Source organism: Ranitomeya imitator, chromosome 1, assembly GCF_032444005.1.
Source record: "Ranitomeya imitator isolate aRanImi1 chromosome 1, aRanImi1.pri, whole genome shotgun sequence".
Taxonomy (NCBI): domain Eukaryota; kingdom Metazoa; phylum Chordata; class Amphibia; order Anura; family Dendrobatidae; genus Ranitomeya; species Ranitomeya imitator.
In genome coordinates, this window is record NC_091282.1 from 1,211,569,575 (window position 1) to 1,211,583,945 (window position 14,371).

Here is a 14,371-nt window from a genome sequence, read left to right on the forward strand (position 1 = left end):
ATTCTTTCCTCACTATTTTTTAAGGGGCCTACATTTTCAGTTTTTATTCTTTTACTATTGATATAGTTGAAGAACAGTTTGGGATTAGTTTTACTCTCCTTAGCAATGTGCTTCTCTGTTTCCTTTTTGGCAGCTTTAATTAGTTTTTTAGATAAAGTATTTTTCTCCCTATAGTTTTTTAGAGCTTCAATGGTGCCATCCTGCTTTAGTAGTGCAAATGCTTTCTTTTTACTGTTAATTGCCTGTCTTACTTCCTTGTTTAGCCACATTGGGTTTTTCCTATTTCTAGTCCTTTTATTCCCACAAGGTATAAACCGCTTACACTGCCTATTTAGGATGTTCTTAAACATTTCCCATTTATTATCTGTATTCTTAATTCTGTATTTTGCCACCCTGTTTATAAAGGGACCAAAAGTAATTGGACAATTGAGTCCAAGGCTATTTCATGGACAGGTGTGGGCAATCCCTTCGTTATGTCATTCTCAATTAAGCAGATAAAAGGCCTGGAGTTGATTTGAGGATTGGTGCTGCATTTAGAAGGTTTTGCTGTGAAGTGAACATGCGGTAAAGGATCTCTCCATGCAGGTGAAACAAGCCATCATTAAGCTGCGAAAACAGAAAAAAAACGATCTGAGAAATTGCTACAATATTAGGAGTGGCAAAATCTACAGTTTGGTTTATCCTGAGAAAGAAAGAAAGCGCTGGTGAACTCATCAATGCAAAAAGACCTGGGCGCCCACGGAAGACAACAGTGGTGAATGATCGCAGAATAATCTCCATGGTGGAGAGAAACCCCTTCACAACAGCCGACCAAGTGACCAACACTCTCCAGGAGGTCGGCGTATCAATATCCAAATCTACCATAAAGAGAAGACTGCATGAAAGTAACTACAGAGGGTTCACTGCACGGTGCAGCCACTCATAAGCATCAAGAATAAAAAGGCTAAAAAACATCTAAAAAAGCCGCACAGTTCTGGAAGAACATTCTATGGACAGATGGAACCAAGATCAACCTCTACCAGAATGATGGAAAGAGAAAAGTATGGCGAAGGCGCGGTACAGCTCATGATCCAAAGCACCACATCATCTGTAACACCCGGCGGAGGCAGTGTGATGGCGCGGGCATGCATAAACCCGGCGGAGGCAGTGTGATGGCGCGGGCATGCATAAACCCGGCGGAGGCAGTGTGATGGCGCGGGCATGCATAAACCCGGCGGAGGCAGTGTGATGGCGCGGGCATGCATAAACCCGGCGGAGGCAGTGTGATGGCGCGGGCATGCATTAACCCGGCGGAGGCAGTGTGATGGCGCGGGCATGCATAAACCCGGCGGAGGCAGTGTGATGGCGCGGGCATGCATAAACCCGGCGGAGGCAGTGTGATGGCGCGGGCATGCATAAACCCGGCGGAGGCAGTGTGATGGCGCGGGCATGCATAAACCCGGCGGAGGCAGTGTGATGGCGCGGGCATGCATGGCGGCCAGTGGCACTGGGCCACTAGTGATTATTGATGATGGGACACAGGACAGAAGAATGAATTCTGAGGTATTCAGAGCCGCCATACTGTGTGCTCAGATCCAGCCAAATGCAGCCAAACTGATTGGTCGTCGTTTCATACTACAGATGGACAATGACCCAAAACATAAAGCCAAAGCAACCAGGAGTTTATTAAAGCAAAGAAGTGGAATATTCTGGAATGGCCAAGTCAGTCACCTGATCTCACCCCAATTGAGCAGCATTTCACTTGTTAAAGACTTAACTTCAGGCAGAAAGGCCACAAACAAACAGCAACTGAAAACCACCGCAGTGAAGGCCGAGCATCAAAAAGGAGGAAACACAGCGTCTGGTGATGTCCATGAGTTCAAGACTTCAGGCAGTCATTGCCAACAAAGGGTTTTCAACCAAGTACTAAAAATGAACATTTTATTTAAAATTATTGAATCTGTCCAATTACTTTTGGTCCCTTTAAAAACAGGGTGGCACATGTTAAGGAGCTGAAACTCCTAAACCCTTCATCCAATTTTAATGTGGATACCCTCAAATGAAAGCTGAAAGTCTGAACTTCAACTGCATCTGAATTGTTTTGTTTAAAATTCATTGTGGTAATGTCTATAACCAAAATTAGAAAAATGTTGTCTCTGTCCAAATATATATGGACTTAACTGTATGTATGGAACTCAACCGATATGTGTCTGACATATGAAGGGTAAGAATCTTAACCAATTTAAAAATTAGTATAAAAGCAAAATGGAATATAACCATGCCTTTATTACAATTATAACGGGCAAAAAATGTCACAAACAGAAATGTGCCTGCACCTGGAGGTGAGTATAAACTATGTGCTAAAATACATATATACGTACGGTATGTATATCAAGATATGCAAGAAAACATACACTGGCGACAATAAAACGGACGCAGAAAAGGTCAGGTATATATATAAGGAAAAATGATTAGCTCGATCCACACGGCACACAAAAGTGCATCAAAAGGTATATATACAGTGCAACACAAATATATGCAAAACCGCAAGAAAGTGCATGTAGTGAAATATTTAAAAATGAAGAGTGCAAAAATGCAAGTAAAGTGCACTAGTGCTAAAACAGATATGTGTGAGGCATATTGGGGTAAGAGGTAACAGTATATACGCCAGAAAAATAGTGCTAATATAGGTGAACTATATGGATGTTGGCGGGACCGAGCAACAAGAGTAATGAAATGTATACCTTGTCCTTAGAAAGGTTCGATCCTCCAGGTACAGCGCACCCCGACGCGCGTTTCGGACTTGGTCCTTCGTCAGGGGGTGGTGTACAGGGGGAACCGGAGATCTATTTATACATATGTACATATCGCCGATGAAAGGAGCTGTCCCGTCCAGAGGGGCTCAAAGGCGCGAGATCCATCAACAGGGATGCATCAGAAAATCCAGAGTGGGCACCGTCACATCCGTTTCAAAAAAAGAGAGGAGGTTGCCAGGAATAATCACAAGAAATCACCATATAATATACTAGAAATAAATTAAAAATATAAATATTAAAATCATATAAAAGCACATGTGTATAGTCTGAGTCCCAAAAAAATATAAAATACGAAAAATAACGGATAAAAATAAATTATATAGAAAAAATAAATAATAACAAGTACAAAATAATAAATAATATATTACATTATTATTTTTTATTTTTTACTTTTTTTTAAAAGTACGGGACAGCTCCTTCGAACACAATTGGACTTTACTTATTTGGATTATTTTTCTTATTTTGTTATTTCTATTTGTGTTCCTTGTTCGGATATGATGGTGCTCATCCTGGACTGCCTGATGCATCCATGTTGATGTATCTAGCACCTTTCTAGCCGCTCTGGACGTGGCAGCTTCATTTGAATAGAATTGGACTTTACCTATTATATTTATTTATATTTTTTCATTTTGTCATTTTGTTTTCATTCTATTTATTTGTATGCTTTATATCAGTCACATGCTCTTATAGTACATTTTTTATGTTTTTGTTCAATTATGTAGTTATCTACACATATAATATTTACTTTTCACTATCTCTCATATTTGTTTCAACCATTATATATATTTTTTTTTTTTTTTTTTTATTTTTTTCTCATATCTTTTTTCACTTGGGCACTAGTGACATCCCTCTCGGTTTTTGTGAGCCGTAATTACCGCCCCATCCTTCCCTTATTTAGTATTTGCACCTTTCACATCCTCACATACACATAATCAGCATCCTGTCCATATACACGCACATGTTATATGCAGTTATCCTCTTTTCCGTTTCTTCTGCATCCGCCCATGTTTCGGTGCCGTTGCTGTGCGCATGCGCTGCCTGTGTCCCGTTGGTAGTGCATCTTGCGTCTTTGTTACCATGGCAGCCTCTTTACTGCCGGGTCGCGTGATGCGAGCGCTGCACACTTCCGGGTCCTCCTGGTGGCGCACGCGCCCTTACGCTTCTGCCCCATTCATCGGCGATACGTACATAGGTATAAATAGATCTCCGGTTCCCCCTGTACACCACCCCCTGACGAAGGACCAAGTCCGAAACGCGCGTCGGGGTGCTCTGTACCTGGAGGATTGGACCTTTCTAAAGGTACCGTTGCACTAAACGACTTACCAACGATCATGACCAGCGATACGACCTGGCCATGATCGTTGGTAAGTCGTTGTGTGGTCGCTGGGGAGCTGTCACACAGACAGCTCTCTCCAGCGACCAACAATTAGGAGAACGACTTCGGCATCGTTGAAACGGTCTTCAACGATGCCAAAGTCCTTGGGTAACCAGGGTAAACATCGGGTTACTAAGCGCAGGGCCCTGGTTACCATTGTAAAATTAAAAAAAAAAAAAAGCAGTACATACTCACATTCCGATGTCTGTCACGTCCCCCGCCGTCAGCTGACTGTGTCAGCGCCGGCCGTAAAGCAGAGCACAGCGGTGATGTCACCGCTGTTACGGCCGGCGCTGACAGTCAGTGCAGGGAAGCTGACGGCGGGGGACGTGACAGACATCAGAATGTGAGTATGTACTGCTTTTTTTTTTTTTTACTTTTACAATGGTAACCAGGGTAAATATCGGGTTACTAAGCGCGGCCCTGCACTTAGTAACCCGATATTTACCCTGGTTACCAGTGAACACATCGCTGGATCGGCGTCACACACGTAGATTCAGCGATGACAGCGGGTGATCAGCGACCAAAAAAAAGGTCCTGATCATTCCCCAGCGACCAACGATCTCCCAGCAGGAGCCTGATCATTGGTCGCTGTCACACATAACGAGATCGTTAGCGGGATCGTTGCTACATCACAAAAAGCGTGACGTTGCAACAATATCGTTATCTATATCGTTATGTGTGAAGGTACCTTAAAGGGACTCTGTCACCTGAATTTGGCGGGACTGGTTTTGGGTCATATGGGCGGAGTTTTCGGGTGTTTGATTCACCCTTTCCTTACCCGCTGGCTGCATGCTGGCTGCAATATTGGATTGAAGTTGATTCTCTGTCCTCCATAGTACATGCCTGCACAAGGCAATCTTGCCTTGCGCAGGCGTGTACTATGGAGGACAGAGAATGACCTTCAATCCAATATTGCAGCCAGCATGCAGCCAGCGGGGTAAGGAAAGGGTGAATCAAACACCCGAAAACTCCGCCCATATGACCCAAAACCAGTCCCGCCAAATTCAGGTGACAGAGTCCCTTTAAGGACAAGGTATACATTTCATTACTCTTGTTGCTCGGTCCCGCCAACATCCATATAGTTCACCTATATTAGCACTATTTTTCTGGCGTATATACTGTTACCTCTTACCCTAATATGCCTCACACATATCTGTTTTAGCACTAGTGCACTTTACTTACATTTTTGCACTCTTCATTTTTAAATATTTCACTACATGCACTTTTTTGCGCTTTTACATATATTTATGTTGCACTGTATATATACCTTTTGATGCACTTTTGTGTGCCGTGTGGATCGAGCTAATCATTTTTCCTTATATATATACCTGACCTTTTCTGCGTCCGTTTTATTGTCGCCAGTGTATGTTTTCTTGCATATCTTGATATACATACCGTACGTATATATGTATTTTAGCACATAGTTTATACTCACCTCCAGGTACAGGCACATTTCTGTTTGTGCCATTTTTTGCCCGTTATAATTGTAATAAAGGAATGGTTATATTCCATTTTGCTTTTATACTAATTTTTAAATTGGTTAAGATTCTTACCCTTCATATGTCAGACACATATCGGTTGAGTTCCATACATAGGTTTCTTTGTTGTGCTACAAAACCACCAGGACAGGACAGGACAGGACAGGGAAATAACTGTATTACACTAAGGACAAGGCAGCTGGCAACATACAATTGCACACAATACCACTAATAACCTATAGGGCTGGCTCAGGCGCCTTCCCCAGGGGGGACATTGCCTTTTATACAAGATGCCTCCCATACATTGGTTGGGGGCATCTTTGCAAGTGCGCACTCTGCCCCTTTAAAGGCCAGGGAGCATGTGCGTCCTGCCGGACGTCATTGCAGCGTGCACAGGAGGAGGAGGATGAGCGGGGCAGTGAGTATGGTGGCATCCCCGCATGGAAGGGGAACCATTTGGGAGCAGCGGCAGTGGCTGTCACCGAAGGAGAGATAATGTAGACGTCCTATTCATGTCATCCACCTGCTTTCTTCCTCTTTAGACATGATCTCATGTACGGTGAAAGGACAACTCTTGTTGGAAGTATGTGGACATTCTTTTAATCTGTTTTCGTGATTCACAGATGGTCCACATCTACTTGTTCCTGAAGATATTTCCTTTAATATCAGAATAATTTCCACCCAACCTGATATCAGTGATGTCAGTAACAAGTGGTGGGGCTGTGACAACCCCTCAGACATAATATATTGGTTGGTTTGAATGGAGACGCTTCTCATAGTTAGTAAGGCCGAAAAAAGACATTTGTCCATCCAGTTCTCCACAATGAAAATGATTTTTTTTTATATTTCTCTTTCAGGTCATGTTCTCTTTTGAAGCCGGCAGAAGATGTCAGTCTGGTCCTGGAAATTTTACTTTTGAGACTTCACAAGGTCATGAGATTTTTCAGAAAGTTGAAAGTTCCATCCGGGCTCAGCAAGGTTCAGAAAACCGTCTCAGCTGTCCCACTCTGGACATAGAGACAGATAACACTTCACTGGGTTCGGACTCTGGTGGTTCTGACATCCAGGCTAGAAAGGATGTGGAGGAGAAGTCACTTAAAGGCAGAGCTCTTCCTAACCTCCCGGTGGCTAAACCTGCTCAGCCCCAGCACTTGCTTGACCACACATCTTTGAGAGTGACTCCAGGGAAGACTAACACTCCCCCACGCTCTCCAGTCTCTCGGTCTCTAAGCTGTCACTCTGGAGACCCCGAGCACCTGATGGTCTATTCCGAACCCAAAGATTTAGTCAAGGGGCTGAATCCTCACATTGATCCTCTGTATTCAGATCCTGTGGATAGCATGACCGGTAAAGATGTGAGGTTTCACAAGGAGAGAAATGCTGCCTCTCCTCTCTACTCAGACCTCTACGAACAAGTTGGATATGAAGTTGTGGGAGAAAATATCAGTGCAAATCCTATGGGTCCTCCAATACTGCGGAAAGGAGGTGAGGAGCATATATATGATGAGCCTGAGGGTATAGCACAAACAACCAGTCCTCTTCAATTATACTCAGAAGTACAAACTGAGGCTGCAGCCTGGAGAAAGCAAGCCAGTAATGAAAAGGTGGGATACGAGTACCCATACAATCCCAACTCCGATGACTACTCTGTGCCAAACTTTACAGGTAAACGCAATCCACCACGTAACAAACCTGGTCCAAAACCAATCCCTGCTCCGAAACCTCAAGGAAAACTCTTACCAAAACCTCCAGGGAAGGAAGACGACTTTGAGAAGGCATCTCTTCCAGCTCAAGTTACCCAGACAAACAGCAATAACAACAATGGAAACTCAGAACCTATGTATAGTCAAGTGCTAAAACCAGGGACAGTAGAGACCAAGGAAACTAAACCAAAATCTATGCCTCGCTTGCCACCAAAACCACAGTCCACACCACCTCCCACATTGATGGTCAAACTGCACTTTCAGCCATCACAGTATACATCCAACACACCTGAACATGAGACACCATCAAATGGATCTCATCCTGCTACATGTCAAAGTTCAGTAACCCATCAGGATGTGGACAACGTGACGAGCATCTCAGTACCAGTACCCAAAGCAGTTCAACCTCTGCAGGGTTCAGAAAAGGAAATGTCTGATGATCTAATCTATGAGGAATTGGGGGTTTTGTGATAAGAACACTGCTTGTTCGTCTAAATATTCGGATATAAATTAGTTTGTGGGCTTTGCTCTGATGAGCAGTAATAAACTCGACTTGCTCTTATTTGAGGTTGCAGCCACAGCTAGGGAGGGGGGCTGTTATAAAGCTGCTGTTATGGACACAATAGGGTAAGATATTTGTCTCCTGGATGAAAACACTGATCATTGGGGTTCACCCTCTGAGCTGATCAATATCCACTGCTAGCTTCTTCTGCTTCCCACTTGCGGCGCTCCAGATGTCTTTTGGGAACACTTGTCTTGTGAGATTCAAAACATGTATCCACAGATGTTTACATCACTGAACAACCTTTGCTAGTGACTGCTCTTCTATTGTAATGACTGTTCTCGGACCTTGGATTGTAACGATTATTCTCGGACCTTGGATTGTAACGATTATTCTCGGACCGTGGATTGTAATGATTGTTCTTGGACCTTGGATTTTAATGATTGTTCTCGAGCCTTAGATTTTAATAACTGTTTTAGGACCTTGGATTCTAATGATTATTCTCGGACCTTGAAATGTAATAACTGTTCTCATACCTCGGATTGTAATGACTGTTCCCAGACCTTGGATTGTAATGACTGTTCCCAGACCTTGGATTGTAATGACTGTTCCCAGACCTTGGATTGTAATGACTGTTCCCAGACCTTGGATTGTAATGACTGTTCCCAGACCTTGGATTGTAATGACTGTTCCCAGACCTTGGATTGTAATGACTGTTCCCAGACCTTGGATTGTAATGACTGTTCCCAGACCTTGGATTGTAATGACTGTTCCCAGACCTTGGATTGTAATGACTGTTCCCAGACCTTGGATTGTAATGACTGTTCCCAGACCTTGGATTGTAATGACTGTTCGCAGACCTTGGATTATAATGACTGTTCTCGGACCTTGGATTGTAATGACTGTTCCCGGACCTTGGATTGTAACGACTGTTCTCGAGCTTGGGTTGTAATGATTGTTCTTGGACCTTGGATTGTAATGACTGTTCCCAGACCTTGGATTGTAACGACTGTTCTCGAGCTTGGGTTGTAATGATTGTTCTCGGACCTTGGATTGTAATGACTGTTCCCAGACCTTGGATTATAATGACTGTTCTCGGACCTTGGATTGTAATGACTGTTCCCAGACCTTGGATTGTAATGACTGTTCTCGGACCTTGGATTGTAATGACTGTTCTCGGACCTTGGATTATAATTACTGTTATCGGACCTTGGATTGTAGTGACTGTTCCCAGACCTTGGATTATAATGACTGTTCTCGGACCTTGGATTGTAATGACTTTTCACGGATATTAAATAACTGTTCTCGTACGTCAGATTGCAATGACTGTTCCTAGGTAGTTGTCTATCTGTATATAACCAGATATCTTCCACACAGACTTGTGATCCATCTATTTCCCAGCAGATATTATACTACTGTATAGTTAATAGAACCACCACGAGACTCCATTGCCAGTTTCCTGGATGATGTGTACATTTTTATAATACAGTGAATAAATTGCTGTGGTTCTAATGATTTCTGACAATAGTATAGGACACGTGTGTACATTTCTGTTACTGAGCCATGTATATCCCGTGACCCCAAGATACTCTGTGGTCTGATATAAGGCAGTAATGAGACATATTCTGTGTCTGAGACCCGCAGTCAGGAGCAACATATCATTGTCTCCTGTTACAATTAATGTCCCTGAAGTTGAGTGCTGGGCGCTACTGTGTGCCCTGAGGTGCCCATACTCCCATAATAACAGAAATCTCTTTCAACTCCTCCATACCCATGCATTGTCAGGACAAAGTTTACCACAGCTGGGGTTCCTCTCCTCCACAACATCTGTTGGGGAAGAGTTGGCAGGCCCCTGAACAAATTAGATGGTCAGCCGATTTCATATAAATGGCATAGGGACAATTCTGGTTGTAGGCCAAAGTGACCTACGTACCATACCCATAAGAAATAAGAAAAGGCTTAGTGTTCTTGTAGAATAAATGAAAGCACAATGCCAGACAGCTGTTTCGAAAGGCCACCAGGAATCTAGTGTGTTCTGAAAGAGGCACAAAGGTATTTGGTTGATGCTGAGAGATAGAGGAGATTGGATGGAGATGAACACAAGTCCATGAGCCTGCTACACGATGATTTATGGATTTCAACCAATTTCAGCAGTAATCTCTTATTAATGGAGTCAATGTTCTGAGAACTGCTCAGATTGGCCTTTTTACACCCCGGCTGGAAGGGAAGTTTTACAGATCCTGAGACAGAGAGACAGTGCCATAAACGGCTGCGTCCCATCATCAATAATTCTCTAATACCTAACCCAGCAGGGCATGCAATGACGAGCGCCATGATCACTCCTCGCGACCGGCCCATCAGCAGAGCTCTAACCACTTCCTGTATATGATGTGTGACACTACGGTCTCCAGGATATTTATAGCTGTCTTACAAACAGAAGTGTGATCCTGACCGCCCAGGACATGAATGCACACAAGCTGCATATCAGTATCCACTCACCGGGATGTCAATGATTGCAGTCCTCCGTGTCGTAAGAACCCATCTGGCTCCAACCACCATCCACATCAATGCCTACACATATTCTGGCCGGTCAGATGTGGGTGTGTGGCAGACATCACATAACAGATATGCATCAGTATGATGGATACCACCAATAGGGGCGTTACGACTCAGATGCATTTATGTCCTGACGGAACAGCCTGCAACTAAGTCCTTACAATGATTATAGTGCCGTCTATGAGAAAGACTCGTTAGTGCTTCAATGGTGGAGAACCAAGAAAAACCAGCCTTCTCCTGTTGGTTGCTGCGATTTGTTACAGAGAGGCCCAGCTCGCTTCACAGGGCTATTGTGTCAGGGTCGTGCCGAGAACCCTGCGCCAACAGCATGCCTCACCCCGTGACAATGGCGTGGGCGCTTCGCTTCAATCCCCAGATAACAGTAACAAGGGATGTAAATGACGCGACTCAATAAAGGAGCTGAAGTGCTGTGCTCAGTGTTTGCTGCATGGGTTTTTTTCCTTCTTCTGGACCAACATGTTAGGGCATGTTAGGTTAGGATATGGGTTGAACTAGATGGACTTAAGTCTTCCTTCAACCTTAAAAACTATGTTACTATGATGCAAAAAAAGGCCGGGAACACCTGGAAATCGCACATGCCCTATGGCCGTTCTGATGGTCCATGACGCTCCTCGGGCCTGATGGGAAAATGCCATGCCATCAACCCATAACATGCTGTAATCAATCACCTGAATGTTATCAATGATGACAAATGTAATTATGCAATGTCGAAAAGATGACAAACCAATATCTACAGAGACCACCATGTAGCATCCATGTTGTAAGAGCCCCCACTGTGAGAAATACTCTAGCATCGCATGTCTGTAGACTCAAATATCCGTCCGTACATGGGGATCAGTGGATTCCTAGGTCTAAGATTTAGGCTTAACTAACCTTGTCCAGTTTTTATAGAGCACAGATGTTCTCTAAATAGGAAATTACGTGGACTCTTAATGGCACCAATGAAAACTATCCCACCAAAAAGAAACACCACAATTCCTGATACAATCGCTTGCTATATCCAATCATTGAACAGTAATTTTTCCATAAATTTTAGCAGTAAAACATAAAACACCACATAGATTTAGGACTGCAGTAATGGTGACGACCTTATCATCTTATAATACATCTAACACAGATACACTCTCCTGGACCTCCTCACACCGCACCAGCTGCACACTTAGTGTCTCCCACTCCCACAGTACCTTCTCTTCCCGCCTTTTCTTTGTTGGTGTCCCTCAAGGCTTTGTCCTGGACGCCCGCTCTTTTCCATCTATACCTGTGGCCTGGCACATCTCATAAAGCCTCATGGCTTCCAGTAACATCTATACACTGATGACACTCTGATCTACTTCTCAGCCCAGACGTCACCTCTCTGCTGTCCGGAATCCCAGAGTGTCTATCAGCCGTATCTTCCTACTCCCTGCAATTTCTAATACTTAATTTGGACAAAACAACTCCTCTTACCATCGTTTCCTTGACCCCCCCAACAGATCTATATGTCACTATAAATGATCACACTTTCCTCTGTATCACAAGTCCACTGCCTTTGAGAAACCTTTGATTCTGCCCTGTCCTTCTCACAAGACAGCCCGACCACCTCCAGCTCAAGAATATTTTCAGAATTCATCACTTCCTCAACCCTTAATCTACTAATATTTTAGTTCATGGCGTGATCATCTCCCACCTCAACTGAAATAACCTTATTTGAGGCCTCCTGAATAACACTCCTAACACCAGGTAATTCACCCCTACCCTAGATACTCTACTACTTCTACCAATTCTTTCACTGAATTCAGTTTAGAATACCTTGTATACTTTATTGTGTAATTTTCAAACATCTCTGACCTATTCCCCCACAACCTTCCTACCTATAATCACAGATCTTATTTGCTCTCCTGTGGTCTGCTCATCACACTGTCTATGATTTGTCCTCAAGCATCCCCATTGTCATTGTCTGCCTGCCAGCACAGGGCTGGAATTCTAAGCCACACTTTCTCCCTCCCCCCTGAGCCTGCCAGCTTCACTGAAGAATTTACATGGCCCTGTGCTTTGAAAGAGTCTCTCCCTAAATGCCTCATTGCCCCCCTCCCACCTAATACCAGCCAAAATTGGTACAGCCTGTTCCAAAAGGCATGGGACTCTATTGTTCTTTGAAAGTTATGTCTAATGGCACCGATCAGGGCTAGAGATATAAGGATTATATATTCCGGATATCAATCAATAGATCTATAACCCCCTGAAATCTCTAGAAGCTAAACAAAACGAGTGCAAGGAGCGGGTTTCTCCGTAAGCGGGTGGTGTGACTACACCGTGTTTATACTTAAAAGAATCCCCCTGACGTAGTGCACCTCCTGATCATTGTCTTTCATATACAAGGTTCATACAGCGAGATATGTATAAAAATGGTTGCCATAACTCTAAGAAAACGGGAGGATTCAGCCTCTAAGTGAGGTCACCACAGGGGGGAGTGCTTTGGTTTTAGGCTAGGAAATAAGTGAGTGAAGCAGCAGTCTTCACGTGTCTTTTGTCCGGGGTCTATCTGCTATACAGGGGTGATGCATCTCGAAATATGCTTTCCCTTCCCCCACAGCACACGGTCAGCCAGGAAATGATATGACATAACAAAATGTAAGTGTTCTTTTCAACTTTAATCCCTTTTTATTTGTAATTGTACTGTACATACGATACTTGTCTTCTTTATAAGATCTTTTCATACCTTTGTAAACACTGCCTACCTTTTTTGGAGTAAAATATAAAATTACTAGCTTTGTCTCTCCTTGCTCTATAACGTACTGTCACGTCCTCTGAAGTGAATTACGCTACTAATCTGGGTTGGCTCCGGCCCCATCAATAATGAAGAAATCGGAGCTGGTGGCAGCGGATTTGTCCTGAGCGGTTGGGAGGCTTTGTAGCGACCGTCGGCATTGATAATTATTGTTCCCGCCTGAGTGGGAGTAGTTATATCGCCCTCACTACAATGTGCCCATTAGCCAGTACAAAGTAAGGTATCCTTTCTGGCGACAAATTACCCTAGGTGCAATACCCGGTCTGACCTGAGGGTAAGGGGGGGTGCCAGAGAGCTGCAAGTTCCAAACCGGAACTGGGGAGTGGGATATAGATAAATCCCCTTCAGAAAGAACTGGGCAACCAAACAACCCCGGTTCGTGACAAATTGGTGTGAGTGGTGGGGAAGATAAAGGTATCCTCCCAGTGAACCGTGACATATTGGTGCCAGCGCAGTGGGATCATAGAGCATTAGTGATCGGGTTTGAGCAATCATTCCTCTCATTAACCCCTTTCTGCCATTGGACGTACTATTCTGTCCATGTGGGGTGGGCCCTAATTCCCAAGGATGGAATAGTACGTCCAGCGCGATCGGCCGCGCTCACGGGGGGAGCGCGGCCGGGTGTCAGCTGCCTATCGCAGCTGACGTCCGGCACTATGTGCCAGGAGCGGTAACGGACCGCCCCCGGCACATTAACCCCCGGCACACCGCGATCAAACATGATCGCGATGTGCCGGCGGTACAGGGAAGCTTCCCAGGGAGGGGGCTCCCTGCGGGCTTCCCTGAGCCCCCCCTGCAGTAACGCGATGTGATCGCGTTGCTGCAAGGGTCTCCTACCTCCTTCCTCGCTGCAGGCCCCGGATCCAAGATGGCCGTGGCATCCGGGTCCTGCAGGGAGGGAGGTGGCTTCACAGTGCCTGCTCAGAGCAGGTACTGTGAAGGCTGCACTGCTCTAAGTGAGATCACCGATCTGACAGAGTGCTGTGCACACTGTCAGATCACCGATCTGTGATGTCCCCACCTGGGACAAAGTAAAAAAAAACATTTCCACACGTGTAAAAAAAATTAAAAAACATTCCTAAATAATGAAAAAATATATATATATTATTCCCGTAAATTCATTTCTCTATCTAAATAAAAAAACAAACAAACAATAAAGGTACACATATTT

General features: G+C 44.2%; 1 protein-coding gene across 1 annotated transcript in view; it reads left to right on the top strand.

The window, feature by feature from the left end:
- The window catches only part of DOK1 (docking protein 1), a 132,429-nt gene extending 119,250 nt beyond the window's left edge, over positions 1-13,179 (top strand). Inside the window, exon 5 of the mRNA XM_069744975.1 lies at positions 6,509-13,179. Within this exon, the coding sequence (XP_069601076.1) occupies positions 6,509-7,825 (1,317 nt within the window). The 3' untranslated portion in view covers positions 7,826-13,179. The remainder of the gene's footprint in view (positions 1-6,508) is intronic.
- Positions 13,180-14,371: the final 1,192 nt, after the last annotated feature.